This window comes from Athalia rosae, chromosome 3 (genome assembly GCF_917208135.1).
Source record: "Athalia rosae chromosome 3, iyAthRosa1.1, whole genome shotgun sequence".
NCBI classification, from domain to species: Eukaryota; Metazoa; Arthropoda; class Insecta; order Hymenoptera; family Athaliidae; genus Athalia; species Athalia rosae.
Window position 1 is genome coordinate 16,960,785 of NC_064028.1, and position 22,113 is coordinate 16,982,897.

The 22,113-nt window shown below is 44.6% G+C and overlaps 1 protein-coding gene across 1 annotated transcript; it reads left to right on the top strand.

The window, feature by feature from the left end:
• The first annotated feature begins 661 nt into the window (after positions 1-661).
• On the top strand, positions 662-6,441 carry LOC105683354. The gene is made up of 3 exons (XM_048652136.1): positions 662-712; positions 1,026-2,511; positions 5,088-6,441. Exons 1-3 carry the CDS (start codon positions 662-664, stop codon positions 5,096-5,098), a joined length of 1,548 nt encoding a protein of 515 aa, XP_048508093.1. The 3' UTR covers positions 5,099-6,441.
• The last annotated feature ends 15,672 nt before the right edge of the window (positions 6,442-22,113 follow it).

The window sequence follows — 22,113 nt, forward strand, 5'->3', positions numbered from 1 at the left end:
GAAACGCTCATTTTTTGCTCGAACGAAAAAACCTAGCTCGGATTTCGCTTTTTCAAACACTATCGCGAACGCTCCCGATCTAATCGACGCGTTTCTCTCTGTTTGCACCTGACCCAGGTGAAATCGGCAAATTTACATATTTACCTAGGACCGGTGGACAGCCGCTACTGGTCAGCTACACACGCCAGATATAGCGCGGGTTCAACTGTTCTGGGTCGAGTGCGATTAGGACGAAGCTTATATCGGATCAGTTCCGCAGCATAGATCGTAATATTTGAGCTTGCATCTGGAAGGCGTCCCCACCGGTATAATCTGGGGTGTTAAGCGGGGCGCTTTCGTGTACTTGCGGATCTGGAGTTTGGTGATTAACGCCGCGGTGCAGCGTGGCTATTATTGGGTTTCTATTACGCTCCTAAAAGGAGAGAGAGGGAGAGAGAGAGAGCGAGAAATGGGAATTCTCAGCGGAATATAAAGCGCGACGTATAAGTCACCGTGTAACTTAACAACAAGATTTATTGCCGCCCTCGATTTCGCCAAGATACGATCGACGTTCGCGTCAAATCTCTATCGTTGCGACGTTGATGCGACTCATCAATTACAACGCCGTGGAAATCCACGGGTTGCGAATTAGAGGTCCGTTAGATCCGGTGCTACATAAGCGATGACCTACGGAAACCCATCGCCATTACCTCCAGAAATGTATCCCTGGAAGGTTGTACACTTTTTCACGTTTCTGCACGTCTCCAGTCCTTCGGTTTCGGCTTTCGATGTCGCGGACGATCTCGACGTACGGGGAAAAAGTGTCTACGCCACCTTCGAGATTCCCACAATTTTTCGACCGCGGAAGAATTTCGCGAATTATTTTCAACGGAAAAATTATTCAGATATTCAAATCGACGTCTTTATTGGCGACGAGGTATTTTTATATCTCATCTCGCATAACTCTCTCGCGCCAATGTGATATTGCCCGAATTTTCTTGATTAAAATTTCCTATACCTTTTCTTTTCTGTATATCGTATTTCAGGCTGACTCCAGGCTGGCAAATCTCATTCTTCGGGATTGCGCGAAAGAAGCTACCGTGGTGGTCGGTGGCTGTTCGACGGCTGGGAGCAGATGCGTTCGGACGACGGGATTCCGTCCCAAAGTAAAAAATTTGATACTCGTCTACAAAAACGGAGACGCCATCGATCTCGACTATCTCGGATCGTTCTTCGGCAATCGCTGGAACCCCAGAGCTCGGGTGATCGTTTGCGTTGGAAAAATCGTCGAACGAACTGCTTTGGAAATTCTTTCCTATTTCTGGAAACGAGACTTGTTGAACGTGGCTCTTACCGTTCAAAGTGAAAATAGAGAATCCTCCAGCGAGAATTTTATCTACAATCCGTTCGTTCCGAGAGAGTCGCCGGCCGGTTCTCGTGGAATTTTGAAGCGATTGAATCCCGGGGATGACGTGTTCCCCGACAAACTGACCGATCTCTACAACGAAACGATACCGATCTCCGTTTTCTTCCATTTCCCAAAATCGATTCTTATGAACTTCAGCACTCCGAGGGAGGGTGCCGATATCGAGGTCCTCGCCGCTTTGTCGAAGAAACTCAACTTCAGCGTGGCCCTGAAAACGGCCAAAGTATTCGCTCCCAGCTACACCGTGACACTTTCGAACGGCGAGAAGGTCGGGATGATCGGAGACGTCCTCATAAATCGTTCGGTCATAGTGCTGAGCGCTCAGTACATGGAAACCACGATGGGAAGAAACGTGGAATTTACGTATCCGACTTTGCAGACCACGCAACTAGTTCTCGTTCCGAAGGCCCGCGTGATGCCCATGCTGGTTCGTATGCTCCAACCGTACCCGGAGGAAATCTGGATCGCCGAGTTGTCGGTCGTGGGATTTTTGCTGATCTGCTTCGCTCTGATGGGCGAGGACAACAAGGTCATGAAATTACTGAACCTCTTGCTGCATCACACGTTCGGGAAAATATTCGACCGTACGTTCAACCGAGTATTTTGCATATCTTGTATCTGGTGGGCATACCTGATGGCCACCGTTTACCAGGCTACTCTGACGAAAGAACTACTAGCCCCCCAGTACTACAAGGATCTGAACACTCTCGAGGAACTTTACGAAAGTAAATTACCCCTGATAGTCGGTGACAACATGATGGAGGTGTTGAATAATTCCGAAGTACCGGCGTTGAAAAATCTGGCCAAAAGAGCCGTCAAACATTTAGTGCTCGACGATTGCACCCGACAACTTTTGCGATCGTTCAATGTCTCCTGCGCTTCCGACGAATACGTTGTTCATTTGCTGTCGAATTTTTACAAAAAGAATAACGCTATTATGATTCATCCCGTTAAGGAGTACCTCAGTCGCCACTGGGACGTTTACGTTACGAAGTACGGGTTTCCGTTGCTCGATAAATTTAATCAACACATCCAAGGACTCCTGGAAGCTGGACTCTACGGTAAATGGGTTACCGATGTTCTGAAAAAGCAATTCAACAAAAAAGGTGAAGAACACGAGGTTACGATATTGACGTTAAAACATTGCGAAGGTATGTTTGCCGTTCTGGCATTAGGAGCCGGTGTTTCTACGCTGGTTTTTTTCATCGAGCTCGCGACGTATCGTCTATCTGCCGATATCAAAAATCTATTTCCGAGCTGCAAATTTGGAGGGTGACTTTTTTTTATAAGAATCTTTTTGTTACCACTGTAAATTTTCGGGCTATTATTTCTTTCAACGCCGACTGACTTCAGTTTAGTTTTATTGATCGGGTGAAACTGCGAGACTAAATATTTCACCGCGGGAACTAGAATAAATTTAACTGGGAGTATTTTTTCGTCCCGATGCATACGAGCGAAAATTTTAGCGAACAAAAGCTGAATTTCACCCCGGGGATTTGCGGAGCACGTTAAAATGATTCCGATAAAATTTGAATATGCAAAACGGTAGGAGAATCACGTTGAACCGAGGTAGTTATTTCAGCGTTTGAAAAAAACCCAAAGGTATATGCAAATTGTATGCTGGGATTGCGTTACGTCGTCTAATAAAGTGATTAAGGCTACGCCGAGGTGATTCTCGGATGCAAATCGGATGACAAGAAAAGCTAAGTATGCGACATTGACGGGGAGGGGTGAGGGACCATATTCGCCGAGGATCTGCCCTCCCACCCCACGCGAGATTCAACCGCAGAATTTATCACCTTCGGTTGCGAGAGAAAAAAAAAAAAGAAAAAAAACGAACACGTGCTGAAAAAAGCGTCATTAAAATTTTTTACCAGGATTCTTTGTTGGCGTGAAAAAAGTTTCGGTCGGCTTTAATAAATCATTAATCAAATTTGCGTTTAGTCGCAACCTCGCGAAGATACGAATGAAAACGACTCTCGGGTCATTCGCATAATGTTGCTAATTATAAGTTTGATGAAAAAAAAATATTGGAAAACAAATGACGAACCCGGAGCTTTTCCCGCCATTTTGTCTGACTGTCTCTCCTCGTTTCTCGGAAATTCTACCTGTCTACGAACGGGACAGTCGGCAAATAAGGGTGGTAATAAAGGGTGCCTCAAACGCAGGGAGGTGTACACAAGGAGGGGCAAATAACGCGGAGTGTGGAGGAAAAACGGCGAGGGGAACCGGAGGGAGGTGGTTTGAGATATATAGCTTGGGCGAACAATAATCGCGTTAACGACGCATAGTTCTGATTCTGAAAGAGGGCGAGCTTCTCCCCCGGGAGTACGACACGTGCTGACGTCAAGCGCCTACTACGTTTCAAAATTGTTCGACGTAACTGCGCGACGTCGAGGGTGGCCGAACCCTCGCGATAATAACTCGCGAAGCCTTTGCAAATTAAACGTATCAAATAAACGGCGAACAATTTCGTAAATATTTCATCGCGAGCTGACGCGAGCGGGAAAAAAAAAAACAATATAGATAAACGAAAAGTAGCTGGATTTGGGGCGTGAGTTTTTGAAATTATTTTTCAAATACCCTAGAAACCAAGTGCAGGAGTCGGTCGTGAAAAAACGTTAATCACATCGACGATCAATTAGCTGTTTGAAGTTTCGCAATTTGCGGAACGTCGTCACACCGCCGGATAAAGGGCCGTGCGGAAAAATGAAGAATGACTTTCCGCCGTTCATTCGGTCGTCTAGGAAAACCCCGCCGGTTGACGGGTAGATCAATATTTGTTGAATAGAAAACACGTCGAATAAAAGCCGTCGAGTTTCCGAGGCGCCTATATACCCACCTACAGTTGAAGGAGAAACGTTTTCTCCATTCAATCGGGAGATGAGAGCGGAGGAAAATGTGATGAAAAAAAAAATAAATAAATCACACGTAGATATACCGATCCCTCTACCAATTAGAGCAATTCAGACACCCCGAGTAACTCCAGGCGTACGTATAGTTTTCCACGAAAATTGAACCTCGGCGCTTTATTCCGACATTTCGCCGATCTCGAACGACGAGAGGATATGATCGAGCCGCCGGGTCGTCCGAAAATCTCCTCATCCATTCGGTTTTCCCCCGCTGTCTTACTCGCCTCGTCTCGCCACTGACGTCGAAAAGCGACAAAGGGACCTCTATACGTAATTGTACAGATAAACGGGCGCGCACTGGTCGGACCCGCAGTGGTCCGAAAACCCTTTCAACGTCTTCGGTAACGCCCGCAGAGACAGCAAGTAGCTGAATCTCGTCTGTATTTCCATTCAACGATCGCGACCAACGTATCGCGATCATCGATTCGATAACATGTAGGTCTGAGTGGTACACTCGGAATACACCGGATAAGCGACCGAAATTCACTTCACTCGGAGAATTTTTCCGTTTTCCTTTGATTTTTCAAATTGTCAATGATTCCCCGATGGTGAATCCTTCATCGGCGCGTTCGGGAGTTAAGGGCGATGATAATTTTTGCGGTGGTGAAAGAGCACTGCGACCTTGGCGTCTGCGTAATTACTTTCACAATGTCTAGTCAAAACAAAATCGATCTTTCGCCTACGGCTGCTAAATCCCTCACGATAGAAAGATTCTACCCTGCACCTATTCATTAAAAGGTTAATTTACGCTCGGTTTGAATGATTTACAGGGCACGACTAACGTTTCGTTTCACAAAGTGCTCCTAGCACGGTCTGTCGGGTGATATGTCGCCGTAAAAATGAACACCGACATCCAGCGGACCTACGTTGGAATCGGAACCTGGGAAAATTTTCACGCCATTTCCACGCCCGATCGCGCACAAGACGGCGTTACGCGTACGGGTATGATTTTTACCGGGTTCGATTTCCCTCTCCGTTTTTTTTTTTTTTTTATTATTTTTTATTTTTTTTTTCTGTTCAGTCTCTTCTGTACCTCCCCGGTAATCGGGCACAGCGGTGGCTGGTAAGAGAAATTTATTATGGAAAATATCGGGGGCGAAGGGATACGGGATAAAATCCATAAGTCTAATCGCTCGGATGAGAAATAGGTGTGAACGGAGTGCGATGGCGTGACGCGATCGTCGGCACGCATCGTCGTTTTCAGGGAGTTTCCCGACTTCGTTCGCGCTTTCGGGAATTTTTAATCCCGCGCAAAAATGGAAAAAACCGAGAAAAGAGGGCGGTCGAAGGAAGGGAAAAAAATTAGCTTCAACCCAGCACTCCACGGGTCGTTAAAATTTATTTTGCACGCCGCTCTCGCGGCGTAAGTATCCTCATGTTCTATATTTCAGGTATAATTTCAGAGAGAGAGAGCTGTGTATTATAATTACAACCATAAAGCGATGATGGGTATTAAAAAGTTTTAAATTCTGATGAAAAATTGCGAATAAACTATACGAGTTAAATTTAGGGTGATAACAAAAGAAAAATTATACCATCACACGCGTGCGAGCGGTGAACGCATCATCGGTCTGTCGGGCGGTCCTTTCGACCGTGCGAAATTTAAATAAGCGAACATTATTTTTCGTAGATATATCGTAGAAAGCTAGAAAATCTAACAGCTGTTTCTCGCAAATCTTTCTATCTTATAACAATTTACGTAATTCTATATCGAGATACGTTTGGCGTGGCGTAGAGAATTACGGGCCAAGATCAACCACCGTTGACGTATTAACGACGCTTTGTGTGCCCGCGACCGAGGTCAGATCTGAATTGCCAAAATTTCAATTGTCCGCGATCAAATCTACCGCGTCTAAGCGATTTTAACGGTGGATATAATACGCACCTGGCCAGCCGCAAAAGTGAATCACGCCAGCGCGGATGATTCCGAACGGATTGAGACGATCACGGGAGATGGTTGCAGAGGAGTGATTTTATCTTTAAATAGAAAATTTCACTAAACCCAGACACAATATGAGGGAGAGCACACCCCCCCTCTTACTCCGTTTGCGACCCCGGGTGTTACCATGGCGACCGGGTCTTGGAACCGGGTCAGTTTCGTATTCTGTAAACTCTGCATATAACCAGTTACATATATATGTATGTATATTTAAATGTACCCAATAAAACGAGTCCAAAGGAATGAAATAATTGTTCAATTTTGCTGTCCGTTACCGCGTCATCGCAATCAAATTAACTCGTACAAACCGATGGAGAAGCGGGGAATAAAGACATCGTCGCTCTCGGAAGCATCGAAAATATTTTTTTTGATCGGGAAGTCCTGAAGCTGACAGTTGAACCACAGATATATCGAACGTGTGTACGTTGAACGGTATTTCAGATGAAAGAAAAATTTTCAAACAATTCATCGCCATCTAATTCGAACTTTGGATATGCAAACGCTGTCTGAGGAAAAATAAAGCGAATAGAGAGATCGCGGAATTGGTCGATCAGATAGGAACCATAGTAAAGCAATTTGGAGGGGGAAAGCGTTCGCAGCGGAGTCGCGTACCCATCTACGCCCTTGACAAAAGCACGAAGACAATTGGTCGCGCGGTGTAAGGGTAATTTTGTGGAAACGATGCCGGGTAGATAGAGCGAGGGCGAAGGGGGCTCGAACGGCAAAATGAAGGCGAAGAAAGAGTTGAGGAATGAAAAAGGGGGGAGTGAGGCTACAACGAGCTTCGGATCCTCTCTCCACGCTTTTTCTCTTTGCGAAATTCTTCGTATCGGGTGAACGAAGACGAGGACGAAGTGCGACACGGGCCTTACTCCCACCGGTAGTTGAACGACGGGAACGGTTCGTCTTCATTGATATTCCCGTTGCGGAAACGTCCGCGTTGACGCGATACTGCACCGTGCGCAATACCTCCGGAGAAATGCAATTGCCTTAATACGTTGAATTACCGGTAAACCAAAGCCATAGCGGATTCTGTTACCGGAACCATACTCTCCGCAACGAACCGGCGGACTCCAATTTACATTCACGATTCATACGCACCTCACATCCAACGCCCCGTTGCCATCGCTTTTCCATCATAGCCGCCTGATGTCAATGTCCGACCGGGTGTGGAAAATTGGCTGGAAGAAAAGATAATGAAAATCACTTTGTCACTTCATTTTTTGCCACGTCCACAGCACGGAAGACCACAAATCTCACGGGAGATAAGTTGAATATTCGCGTCATAGTCGCCCCATTGTTGACAATGGATGAAAATGGTTGCGTGCGAGATGTGGTTCTCTTGTGTTTCACACTGCATCGTATACGTCCGGGACATTTCGGACACCCTGTAAATCGCGTACGAGGTCCGAACGTAGGACGGTGTGCGGGTGTAACCGTTTGAAATGTAAGAATGAAATTTATCTCGGGCGAAAGAAAAAGGTCTTGACAAATTGCGGGTCCTACCGTTTTCGGTGGTCCCGCGGGAGCTTGGGTTCGCATGAAATTCATCCTACACGGAATAGGTCGGCTAGTTGTACGCAGACAGCGAGATGTCTGTCGCGTTCGCTCGAAGTCTGCAGGATTCCAGCGGCAGAGCAAAAGCAGAAGCAGAAAGCCGGAGCTGGGAGCTGTACGAGCACCGTCCAATTCACGTGTACGTTGGGATCAATATTACGAGGTGGAAGTAGAAGGGTCGGTGGGTCTCTGGGTCGGCGGGGAAACAGCTCTTGGCACACCAGCGACATTCGGCAGTAGCTTTTGGCTGCTTTCGAAAAACAACTCTTGAAGTACTCGCTTAAGGATACCAATTCCGAGGTAGAAACTCAATTAGAGACGGAGAGAGCGAGTGAGAAGGAGAGAGAGAGAAAAAAAAAAAGTAGCCGCGCTCCGAAAAAAGAAAACTGCAAGAGACGCGGTGCTTCGAAGACGACGCCAGCGAAAAAAAATGGAGATGGCGAAGGCACTTTTTCGCCCGAGCTTTCAATCGATGAAAAGACTGGCCGTTAAACATCGCCGCTGCTTCGTACGCGAGATTAAAATCGCCACGGAGATACGGGGCGAGAGCGGAGAATAGAGTTTAGGATAAGTAGTTGTAGCAACAGCGATAAACACTGAGGTGTATAATAGTCGAAAGTTACCCACGTTGTTATTTCAACCGTCGTTCGGGGTGGGAAGAAATGGAGTGAAGTAATACGGTGCTATTCTTGCACGGATGACGAATGAAACGCCTGATTTCGCGAAGACGTAGTATATATATATATATATATAGCTTTTTGTCGACCCATGGAACGTTCCGGGGATTCGCAGGGGTCACCCCCGTATCAAATTAGTTGTTTGTTTGTTTGTTTTTTTTTTGGATAAGTGGTTAAAATGCCAGTTTCAAACCGCTACGCGAACCACCGCGAGTACGTTCGAAAAAGGGGTGTAACGACCGTGTACTCGGGGATTTTAATTGCAAAAACGAACGATTCTCGATGTAAAAACTCGCGACCGTTGTAGAATTCTCGATGGAGAAGGGTGTTCCTCGTTTCGTTTCGAAAAAGAGATCATCGCATTCACGACGCTTCTCGAACGCGTGTCAGTGCATCGCGGGATCTTCCGGTGAAACAAAAAAACGAAAAAAAAACAAAAAATAAACGATACAAATTTTCGCTCCACTTGAAATCCGGATTTCTCGTCGGAAGTCGCGCCGAGAACAGCTTCGAGAATTTTGCATCAATTCGAATGAAGGAACGTCTGAAAAAATTTACCGCTTTGAATTGTAATAAATCTCAAGGGCTGAAGGGAACAGGACGAACTTTCGAATGCCTCGAGAAACACGAGCATTCTTTTTTCCCCACAATACCGTCTCAGATATTATAGATGTAGCTAGCGCGAGTCCCGGATTTTGGCTGGCGATGGTAGCCCGCTGATAGAAAGGATTTTTTCCGTCTCCTTTTGTTTTTGGATAACGGAAATGGAGCGAGCCAAAAAGAATCTCCGGAAATCGCTGTATCAGTATTCCCCCTCCGAGCCAGCGAGCCGGGTATACCACCTTGTTTTTCCCTGACCTAGCTTTCGCCCTTGGCAGGAACGATGCCGTAGATGATACGGTAACTTCTCACCCGTAAACCTCCTGGCTGTAAACTGCGGACATTGGATCGTTTTGCGAAATGATCGTTTCATGCGGACAGCTAATAAAAATCGAAAACACTGCGACGATCGTTATCGCGATCGGGCGTCTCGAATGTAAAATGTAAGCGATCCGCTGTCAACATTTTTTCTTCTTCTTTGCGCTCCTAAAGAATTGCTCCATCGGTACGTCCAAATTTAGACGACCGTTTTCATCTCGTGTACTTTATAACTATGTATAGTATGTACGAATAAATATTTATCGCACGCCGTATAAATTACTTTAAACCATTTTAGCTGGCGGTGAGAAATTCGGAGGAAGAACGGACGCGACGTCGATGACTGTAAGGAACCGTTGATGTCAAAATCGGAAGTCTTTACTTTTTTACGGTAACGTAGTATTTCGATCTGAGTGCACCGATCGCGTATGCAACGTTATTCGTTAGAATTAGCTTGCGTTACCTAATAAAATAACAAAACGCTAAAACTTTAACGAAGCTGCAGTAGGCCGTCGCGTCCAACATGCGCGAAACTCGGACGTCAAGATTAATGCGAATAGCAAATAAAGGACTGGAAGTGAAAAAGTCTTACGAAAATTTCAAGCTAAATTCTACCAAGTTTAATTCAATCCGGGACCGCAACTATGAGCAACTTTGACGTTTCGCGTGCAGGTATATTCATAAATTTTCTCACCTCAAGTCTTCTTCACCAGTACACACCTACTCCAAAAAATTCGGAAGAGAAGGGGAATTTTATTTCTACACACCTAGCGACGCAGAAGCGTCGCGAAGTCGTATTCTTCAGGAGTTGAAAGAGATGAAAGGATACGGAATTTGCATGACAAGTTCGAATTAAAGTTGGTTCGAAAATTCAAATAAATCGAATGATCGAATTTTCAAAAAAACCAATTTCTGTTCGAACCGACGTAATTGGGATGGTTGAAAGGTGAGAATTCTGGGATACGCGGCGCGGGTTTTTTGCCACCGTTCCGTACGTCGCGAAAAGAGAGCTCCATTCTTTCAAAAGAGGAGAACTAAAAGCGTCTGGATGATAACGTGTAAGTTATACCAGCGTAATAATTTAAATTTACTGGATTCCAAGCACACCATAACCGCTTCAAAGCGAACTCCGCAGTACTTATGCTATACATATATATACGTACGTACGTACATACCTAACCCGTGCAGAGCTGTGTTCAGAACTCGGTAGGGTCTTTCACCACCTGCGAGTGATGAATTAATTATAATAAATTCAGTTACACGCAAACTATGTCGTAACTACCAGCTATACGGTTCTCCAGAACCTCGCTGTACGTTGTACGGTACGTTGTACATACATACGTATATACTATAAGGTGGGCCGCGAATAGCCTGCGAATCAGACAGATGCAAGTTCTTGGAAACTTCCAAGGTCAAAGAGAAGGGCGAGTTCATTTTCATGAGGTTTGGCTCAGGGCAACATCTACGCTATGGCATGTACGAACATATGATTAAACTTGGGAGTATCCTAAGTGCTGCGCAATTCCATACACATGTATCTGAATAGATCTGTTCCCGTATTGCAATAGATGAATACCACATTAGGCAGGAACGCTCGCGATATTCCACGGAGCTTTTTGAACACCTGACTATACAGGCGAAGATGGCGATGTGTGTAGGTTCCTTCCTCGTGACGAGGGTTATCGCCAACGAAAAGCCATCTTCATAAATTTTTTTCCCCTCTCACGGAAAAAAAAAACACCCCAAAAATATCTCTAGCTCCGAATAAAATATCAGACGACAAAATTATCAACGTATATTATCTTTTGTCAAAAAGGGATACAACCTACTCGAAATCGGATTGAAAAAAATTACGTTCGCGGATGATCATTACGCACGGCGAAAGAAAATTCATTATATTTATATTACATCGCTCGATGCAGAGCGAGGAGAAAAAGTGGACTCCACACGTATAACCGCGGGAACGAAGTAGGTTAAACTGGGTGAGAAAATTTATTTTCTTTCCCTTTCTTATACGCCGTAGACGAGTTTCCGCTACCGGTGTATAAAATCCCATCCACCCTTTTCCGCACCTACGCTTTTCACGCGTGGAATTGAATAGGTATATAATAATAATCGGCGAAGCGATCATCGCGTCGAAAATATTCCATGATATACCTAGACGACCGTCAAAGGATCGTCTGCGTGACGGCTAATAAGAATTCAACTTCCGCGATCGGATGGGCGTAGAGCAGCTATATTTACGCGATAGGGGTATTTCAAGCCGGGGGATGGATATCAGTTTTTTGGTTGAAAAGGTTGATCAACGCCTTTCATGGATTTTAGGGATGAAAGAGACGGACGGCGAAGTTCGTCGCAGGCTGCTGCTACCGGGGACTTTAATCAAATGATCCGTTTGTCGAGCTTTCAATTTAACGGGTTTTCATATTTACACGAGATTTCCCACTGTGTATTATACGCCCACAACAAACTCGTTACACACCTACCCCGACTTGCTTATACACGCCTGCAGTGTACACGCGCCGTTCTATATACCCCTACGCGTTAAATTTGGAAGCTTTAATTAATTGCGCGCTGTTAATTAGGGACGGGTCTAAACTCTCTCTCTCTATGCTACAGAGTGAAAATTTCAAGGTGTTTCTACATAACGTTCAACACAAATTTGTTCCTCTGTAGTTACGTTCGCTTCTAAGGGTCACCCTCGTAGGTATGCCCATGCACACCAATTACGTCACACTCGAGGAAATTCACGCGTACCAAACACATTGATATGTATTCTTCAGAAATTCATTCGTCACTACACTAAATCACCATTTCTTCCTTCGTCCCTTTTTTTCGCCGCACGAGAAAAAACAAAACAAAACAAAACAAAACAAGGATAAAACGAATTGAAAAAAATACCGCAACGGAAATCAAGTACGTACAAATGTTGAGGCAAAGACACGGTTGTAGGTAGATATAGACTATAGCTCGTGTGAGCCATGTATCTACTACTACTACTACCACCATCCACGGTACGTTACACTTTGCAAAGTAATTTTGCATATGGAAATTGGGAACTGCGCGCATGACGCAACTTTAATGCTGATCTCCGCGTGTTGAATCGCATGAATAAAATAAGCTGTGTTTGGCATTCGCTCGGTCGCAAAATGTTATGCACGCGCGTGAACGTGTGCATCGCGTACCGGGTACGAATAGTGCGTAATTTTAGCTGCACGCGGATTCGCGTCCGTTGAATGCGCGATACACGTAAACGTGAATTTCTCGCGATAAAACGCGTGAATTTTTTCGATCCACTTCCGGACTCCGAGTCCTGCCCCCAAGACTCGAAACGCCGCAGTCAGCCGAGCCACTCTTGACTCCAAAATCGTTTTTCGTCGCGTTTAATTTCAGATTTACAACCGAGTTCTACGGAACGCGAAGCAACGCTTAAATTTATTATAATCCGAGGGAGTGAGAAATATACTTACGTACTTATGTACCCTGGCACATAAATTTAATAAACAATGTACCTCGAAATCGGAGTGAAATAAAAACGAATGTCGACCCTGAGAATCAAAAGTTGGAAAAAAAAAAAAATAAAGGGGGACAGGTAAGCACGTTTTGCTCAGAATCCATATATGTACGTATGCGAAATCAAATTTGACGGGGGGGTGAAAAAGAAGAGTGAAAATTTCACCTGGTTTATAACGATGCCGTAAACGGTTGCAGTCGCGAGCTCCGTTCTTCGTCGAACTCTCGTCTCTTCGTCACTCTGAAAATCGTCACACCGTTACGCCGTAGGAATAAAGTGTTCGCCGAACGGCAATCAGTTTCACCGGCGTTTAAACGAGTCCTGGAATATACGAAGTTGTGTATGTGTGCGCGTGTATATGTATGTATATACGTATACAACTGGGCCCTGCTCCGCAGGTGCAACGTGGGAAATGTCAAGGGTCGTTTTGTCAGTCGTTCAGTCGGTCGGTCGAGATGAAATAGAATGGGAATGACGGGGGGGGGATGGGGGGTATGGGATGGGTCGATACAGCGCGGTGGCGCCCGGTGCCTGCAAGAGGATGAGAGGGAATCATCTCTCGTGCAATACCATTTCTCCATTAACTGCCTCTGCAGCATGGCGGTTTTGCACACCTGTTAATCAACATCTCCGAGCGGGCGTCTAGGCCCGTGATTCCCTCAGTTTGGCTAAGAATCTACGGATTCCCTCGGGTAAACTAAAATCACGCGGAAGATAAATCGCGGCCTCGGGTTACTTTGAAACTTTAGAACCTTAGCTACGTAATTTCAAACTTCCAACACCGTTGCCACTCGTATGCATGTTATATATCATTGCGTAGATTCGTACCAATACCGTCGGCGGCATAGCTTCGTCTTACACAGATTATTTCGCTTAATTCCAAACTAATTTTGCAATCAAAAGTTTAGCCTCCGGTTCGACGCCCACCCTCGTCGAACCGGATCGTCGATGAATCCGTACGAATGTTGCATTGATATTCCTGCCTTGCGGATTTATCGTGCGAACCAGTTGAGCTAATTTTTAACAATGTCAAACAGAAATTTGAACAGATTCCGTGGAAGCGTAAATTTCATTATACGTGTAATGTATGAATCCGGTGCAGGAAGATAGGTTATCGTTAGTCGAGGATAAGTCTGGGAAGTTGTTAAATTGTAATTCTAGAAATGCAATTCTGTTAGTACTAATTACGATTAATGGTTTATGACGAATATATATGGTATATGTATATACCTATGTTCGCCGAGCGATTCAAACACAAGGGTCGTTGCATCAGCTTTCGGTGTAAAAGCGGCGATATGATTTTCCGCGGAATGTGTAATTACAGAATTATGAAGGACCGGTAGCCGTCCCAAACCACGCCCGCAAAATTCAAAGGTCAAAGTTCACACGGAAGGGAGAGCGAGGGGAAGCGGTAGAGGGCGAGAGCGAGACGGACGAAAATACACCCAGCGGCACGTTCGAGCGTTTCAACGAGCGAATAGCCCGCGGGGAAACGTATAAACGCTCGTCTGCAGCTAAGCGAAAAAGATTATGAATTGTTTCGCTCCGATTAAGATGAGATCGTAATCAGCCGATGATCGATTAATTTCTACTCCGATATTATATCCACGTGCACGTCTTCCGAGGATAAGAGAAGAAATTCAATTCGTGCGGAATAAACCGTTAATTGCTAAATTCACGCTAATTTTCCAACCGGTCTTGGCGAAGCCGCGGGCCAATTAATTAATCCCTCAATCTTTGCCGCGTACCAACGTACGTACGTACGTACGTACGTACATATCTGTCGTACCGTTGCGCACAAACATCGCAATTATCGTAAAGACAAACATTGTGCGAACGAGTCAGTCGCGCGAACTGACGTCGCCTGCAGACGCATAATTAACCAACAAATATGTATTTCAACCCCCTGCATCCGCGGATGCGGCGAATAATTTTCCATCGGTCGTGTGACCGACCCTGTCTCGAAGAAGAATTGTCATCTTTTTAGGGTGAGCGGCGGAATGTGCAAAATTTCTTAGCGACAATGCTACCAAAATATCGAAGTGCAACTTTCTGCGGTTGCACGAGGTTTACTTTTGCAGTGTTCCAGTGCAACCGGATTGGCAATATTCCCAGTTTGAACTACATTACGTCAATTCCGATCGCGATTTCTCTTGTCGAACAGCTTTTTGAAGTGTATGAACGTTGTACAGTTTGCAATATAAGCGAGGATGAGGCAAGCGATGCTGAATCGTAATTTCCGCGGTACGTGGGCGTGAATATCTGACGTAATCGATATACGAACCTATAGATTTCATTGAGGCTGCAGCGGTGAAGTCGGGAAAACAAACAGACTCTTTGTTTATCCCCTCTTTCTCGTAATACCTCGCACAAGAATTTTCAATTCTCCATACATATGCGTAATCCCGAAATCTTTCCCTTGTAAATAAGCAATTCGTAACCAGCTATACTTTTCATCACTTGTAGGAAAATTTCCGAAATTCAATCCCCCCGGAGCGTGTTAACATGTATACCTTTGCGAACGTGAGAAGAAAAATGTAAATGATATATATGTATTTGGCACATCGCGCAAATGCCGTCTCTCATTTGATGTTCTAGGGATGTTCTAGAAGCGCCCGCGTTGAAACGTTTTTCAGAAAATGAAAAACCAGGTCGCTGCCGGCACCGATGTAATACCTAATCTAGAATCATCGAAATGAAAAATATCAAATCGAGCTCCGACCGACGCAAAGCGCATTACAAACGGAAAACGAATTACGTGTAATACAGAATGGGGCACGTACGTACACGGACGCGATCTATATAAAATTCTAGAAATAAAAAAAAAAAAAAACACACCATCAGCCACGTGCTGCACCCAAGCGAAATTCTGGAACTGACAGGTTGTCTTATTAAAAGTCTTGAGGGAAAAATAAATAACGAAACGAAACGGTGATGTGAAAACGAAATAATAAAATATAATATTTATATGATGTCGAGAAGCTTCGAGGATCTCCAAAAATGGAATTTACCGCGATGCAAATGCGGCTGAATCTTCCCTCCGTCGTGTATACCTACTCTAATTTATGAATATCCTGAAAATAATGAGTACCGGCCATTTGTACGAACACACGCGTGTAGGTATATCAAAACGAGATGAGTGCGGGAAAACGGCGAAAGTAAAATTAAAAAAGAAAAATTAAAAAACGGCCTCCGTAATGGCTGCGAGTGTAACAAGAACCGTCCGTCTGCACGGGCGACATATATCGCAGCTTTGCGTCGTGCGGCCCAGCGATATTAGCAGGTACTAAATTAATTTTGGTGCACCACCGCCGGCACTACCAGCTACGTCTCACCGAAACTTTCCCCCGCAGCCGAGTAAGTGGTGAATTATTTATTTTCACCCAACTTCCAAGTCCCTGCGTCATCCTGTCGGCGGTAACGGTCCAAATATTACTGCACCCAGCGTTCCGATGTCCCCCATTATCGATCATCCCTGCAGTAGGACGAGAACGCGATAAGTGCCAAAGTTCTTCGCCATCTAGAGAATGGCGATCATCCACGCGGGGACCGGCTTGATTTCGTTTTTTTGATTTTGTTTCTTTTTTTTTTTAATTCCTTTTCCATCGTCGATAAAATTAGGACGTGTGAGAGAATTTTCAGGCGAGATACCTGCTTGAAAATCGCTTGATCAATCGATCGCACGAAGACAATTTTTAACGGAAGTTGCGAGTTGGAGGTGATTAATTTCAGGTGGAGGAATCTCGAAGGTGCGCGCGTTTCGCGTACCCGCGGTCCGTTGTATCAGGCGAAGTGTAGCGCCGCAGACGATAAAATTCAACCGCGATGTACCGGAAAAGTACCAGTAGGACAAAGGCTCGAAACACGGTCGGAGCAAATTTAAGCAAATTCAATTACGGTCGAACAAGGGATGGCCTGGCTTAATTCTCCCTCCAACGCTGCACTCCCTACCGATGTAACTCTTTCTCATTTCTCCCTATCTTTCGCCATCTCCCTTCAACCCCGATCGGTGCACAGTTCGCCACCTCGCTCTTTGCGTTCCCCTCTTCCTATGCGGCATTCGGAATCGTATATACGCGGTGAATATTTCGTCCAGGTAAAAGCTACCGCGCCGTGGCTATACGTATTTAGGTACAATTAGTAACGTGGAATCGAATCATTCGATGTGGTATAGGCGAGAGCAGACTACAGTTTGCAATGCTAATGATTATTATCTCAGTTTATGCTTGTTAATTAATATCTGCAAAAGTTACACGTAACCATATATACGTATACGTATACATATACAGCTTGGCTACGGATAATACCCGATACCGCATGCACGGTTTTCCCCGAGAATCCTAAAGCTATCAAATTATCTTACCCAACTAATATATTCATGCGTATATACCTGTAATATTAATACAGAATAATTGATTGGTTAGATTTTACATTAGCGACGAATGCGATTGTTCATTTCTATTGCCCACCTATATGTACAGATTCGTTACGGAGTTTTGCTATCGGAGGTACGTACGTACGTAGTACATACACCGCGCCTCGTAACTTATTTTCAAATGAAATTCTAGAATAGATCGGTGTGTGTGTGTGTGTAAAACTCCGCTTATACAACACCGGTGAAACATTTTTACAAATTACAACGACCTTGTTAATCACTCTGCAAAACACGAGCCGCGTATAATAATTTCGCGTCGGTATAAGTGGCGGGCGAAGAATAATAGCGCAAAGGTATAAAAAAAATAAAATAAAATAAATGAATAAAATGAAAAAAATAAGAATACGTGGAACAAAAAGTGTACGAATTTCAAGTGATTACGCGAGTACAGCTGCGTTTACCGAATAAGAAAGGTATAATCAATGGGCACATTATACCATTAAAATACACGGCATACTTCGATTACTTGGTTAATCTACATCGATAATTTCACACGAGAACCGTATCCCTATGTAACGTTGTTTACGGTATAGGTAGTTGTATGATTTGGCATTTTCTCGCCGCGGTTGAAACGTCGCGACGCAATTCGCAGATGTATGTATATATCGTCCGACGATCTACCCCCTTACACGAGTATAGAGAGCAAAAAATCGTCTCGTGCGTCGGGTGGCAACGGCAGGACCGATATAGGTATTATACGATCAGAGCAGTGAAGAAGTCGGACCCGATTTATCAATACAGATGTATACCTACCCGTAGTAAAAATTCAACCGAGTTTATTTATGTGCGGAGACGTTACATTACGGGTAGGTACCTACCGGATCGCGTTTGCCATAATGTACTTCGTTGGTATATATATATATATATATATATATATATAGGCTGAAAAATGTTGCAAACATCGGGCGCCTCCGGTCTCCGGCCTGCTAATGCGATTTTTCCGTTAAAGAATTAAAGAATCGCGAGAGTTAACGAATGTCAGCGGCGTAAACCGACTACCTATCCAGGGTTCCGACCTGCAGCTACCTTCGTCCCGGAGGGCGCACGGTACCGAAATCATTAATATTCCAGTGGGTGGGCGACGTGCCCGGAAAGCAAAAGCTGAAACGGCACAGTAGCTGGTAATACCGATCCCAATATTTGGACCCATATAATACACAAAGGTATAGGTATCTATACGTAAACGTGTACCTCGTGCACATTCGTACACCTCTGTGTACCTACTTTCTGTTTTTGGCCGACTTGTTACACGTGACGTTCAAAATGCCCTCCTTTTTCAGCGCCGATGAATTCCAAAATATCGTGCACTTTCCGTTTCATTTGACATATTTCCATGCCCGTCTGTGCGGCGCAAGCTCGTCGGTCGGAGCACATCGGGTAGCTATTCATATTTTTCCGGTTAAAAGATTGATATGGAGGGTAGGCTCGTGCGGCGGCCATTTGCAGGGTACCTTTCGGAGTGGCCATTTTGTGCAGCGTCGCGTACGAGGCACGCATCGATTGGTCGAATGAATGTAATTCAAACGTGATGATTGAATAAGTGAAAAAAGAAAAATCGTGAGATTTTTCTTTTCCAAACGCAGTGATATGGTACAGATCTGAAAAGAGAATGTAAGATAGGGCTTGGGTTCGTTGCGAATTCGCGCGTCACTCGGCGTTCCCGGTCTCCCCTCTCGACTGAAAGGCTTGCGAAGCTCGCGGAGAACACGAACGTGGTACGAAAACGTGAACAATTTGCTGGAGGAGTAGAAGCAGCGTCGGGGGGAACGTCAACGGTCGAAGCGCGTTCTTTGGATATTGCGCATCCGTCAGTTATACGCGCGACCGTTGGAATACCGAAGTGAATCTCCACACTTTGTCACAACAAGGGTTTTACGAGCACGTCGACGATCTCGGGAATAAGCGCGGGATGGCGGAACATAACGTACGAAAATTGAGCAATTTTATAACAGATTTACCTTCGCCCAATACTACCGACCGTGCAATATATATATTTCCAATTCTTTCGCTTTACGATTGACAAAATTTACCCCAATATCTTCCCTCCTCGAGGCTCGCAAAGCTGCGGTGCTCCTTTCGTTCCGCTTCGATCGATCTCATGTGTCCCGTTATCACGATTTATTACAGAGAGAGGTGCTAATGCCAGAAACCAGCCCCCTTCAAATGATTGATTAGCTCGCTCATTAATCGATATCAAGGTTTCCAATTTTTTGTTTTTTTTTTTTCACTTTTTTGACAAATTATGGCTCGATTCAAGAACACACCGTCATCGTAATCGTCGGCGATCTTTTTCCTTTTTCGGAAACAAAGAAATTGTTTTTTCTTTTTTTTTAGTGTCCAAGAATAACAGAGCACGATTGGTATGGACTTTTAGAAAAATAGTGATCGGTACACAGTCAGTTGCAACTGATTACGTGAAAACGCCCGGTTCGGAATGATCCGGGATACGATTTTGGGTCAACAACGGAATATAGGTCAAGGCCAGGACCCAGACCCAGCGAAATCTGGGTGCTTCGAGGACGCGAATTTCTCCCCGCGCAGCTCAATAAAAGTAGGTATAAAACCCTCTCCTCGCTCTTTCGTCCTCTTCCCCCCGCGTTCCTACGTTGTATGCTTCCGAGTGCACCAAACAATGCCGCTGAAGAGGATTGCTCGGTGAAAAAAAGGGTTGTGAAAAAAGAAAGAAAAGAAAAAAACACCGCGCGAGAGAAAACAGAAGCGAAACTCTCGAGTACCGCCTGACGTCCGGATATACATTTGTCTCGGAGGTATAATAACAGCTACTGTGTCGATGTTCGTTCGGAACTTTTTTTTTTTTTTTCAGAATCAGAAAAAGCTCTGCTTTGACACTGGTCATAAAATTTTCGTTTCAATGAAATATAAAAAATAGGTCGCGCAAAATCAAAAAGACCAGAACACAAAAACAACAACGATGTCAAAAATGGTATTCGAAATTCTGAAACACTCTCGAGTATCCGGTATGCCCACTCATGATCGGCATACATTTTTACTCTACAGCAACATCATCCCTCGGGGTAAGTACACGTTCATGTGATAAATGATTTCTCTTCGGAAGTGAAGTAGAACTCATCTGTCAAAGGCAACGAGAAAAATCTTGTTCTCCAAACTTAATCTCCACACTCTCTCTGCATCCCATCGTCGCATACTTTTCACGCTGCCTTCGCGAGCTCCAAAATCGGATGAAAGAAAAACTGCCAGACAGATTCGGTGAGTAACTCGTGCTGTTATGGAAAGGTTGCACGCTGTACGTAATACGGACACGAAGAAACGAGGGTCGAAGTCGTTTTAGGTATATATCTAAGTCCGAAACATTTTTCGGGGAGAAGAATTTCCGGAATCACCGATCGACGAAAATCGGGTCGCGGTGCATCGTCGCCTATATCCAAACACTGAGCCGACGATCGATGAAAAATTCCATAACAATCGTATAATACAATGATTACGTCCGACGTACTTCATCCGGCTTCGCGAGGCTTGAACAAGCCCTCGAACACTTCTAAGATTATGCGAGGGTCGCGCAAGCGCAAAATTTCTCGTAATAATCGGCATCGAACACTGTCTTCGCCTTCCACCTTCGCAAAGGAACGGTAACTCGGGTCTCTCCTTTCTTTACTTTTTTTTTTTTTCAACTTTCCCATTGATTTCATTTTATTATTCATACAATATAGATACCCACCACGTGACGCGTCGACTCCTGGCAACATTTGCATCGCGTCGGTATATAATTCGCGGGGTTATTTTCATTTCTAGGTGTAGATCGAAGCGACGATATCGTTTTACGACGTGTGAAATAAATCACCGTAAAACAAAGCAATATACTGCAGCAACGGCGAAGGCGGCAGCGGCGGCGGCGGCGGCGGCGGTGCGAGCATTTCTCGCAATTCAATATTCCCGCTTGACGTATACTTTTTAAACAAGACTCTATAGCTGCTTTATATTATGCGGGGATTCCGTCGCCGTATGTTTAGATTTCTGTCCAGTTTCATTGCGTCCGTTTTACCGGAGAACGATGTGCAGCCCGTACACGGCGGTAAACGTCACCGTCTTCGCTCTCCCTCTTGTGTCGCTTCTTACGTGCAAAATCTTCCGACTTTGTTCCTACGTAGGAAGATTAAATTCCCGCAGTTCTCCTTCTATACGATATACGTACGTGTACGTACGTGTACGTGTAAGCCGGTACGGTATTACGCCGACGTTAATACGTCGGAGAGTTTCTTTATTTTTAGAAACCCTATGTGTTTTTTTGTTTTTTGTTTTTTCTCTTCAACTTTCTTGTTCTCTCTTTTCGTCTCTTCGCATTTTCATCCCTGAGGAATACCTTTGTACACACGTAGATTACCTTCTTATAATACCGGGCGAGCTGATATCAAACGATTGAAAAAGTTCTCTTTGGATTTTGCCGCTGAAGTAGTATACGATGTTCTCCAGCTACGGGGCACCCCCTTACACGATATAATTAAATTTAAAGTTCAGTTGGGCACCTCTGCTCTCTGGAAATTTAATCGAGGTGCTTATGTACAATGAATATATATATATATATACATATGTATCCGCGTGTACGTACACTTGTATATACAAAATGTATAACTATATATACCCGACGAAATGCCCGCAGCCGACTAAACGCGGATTATTTCAATAATCAAAATCACCCCCCTCCCCTCTAATGCAACGTACGGACCTCGCTGAAACTTATAAATAAGCAGCCGCGAAAGCGTAATGAGAATATAAATGA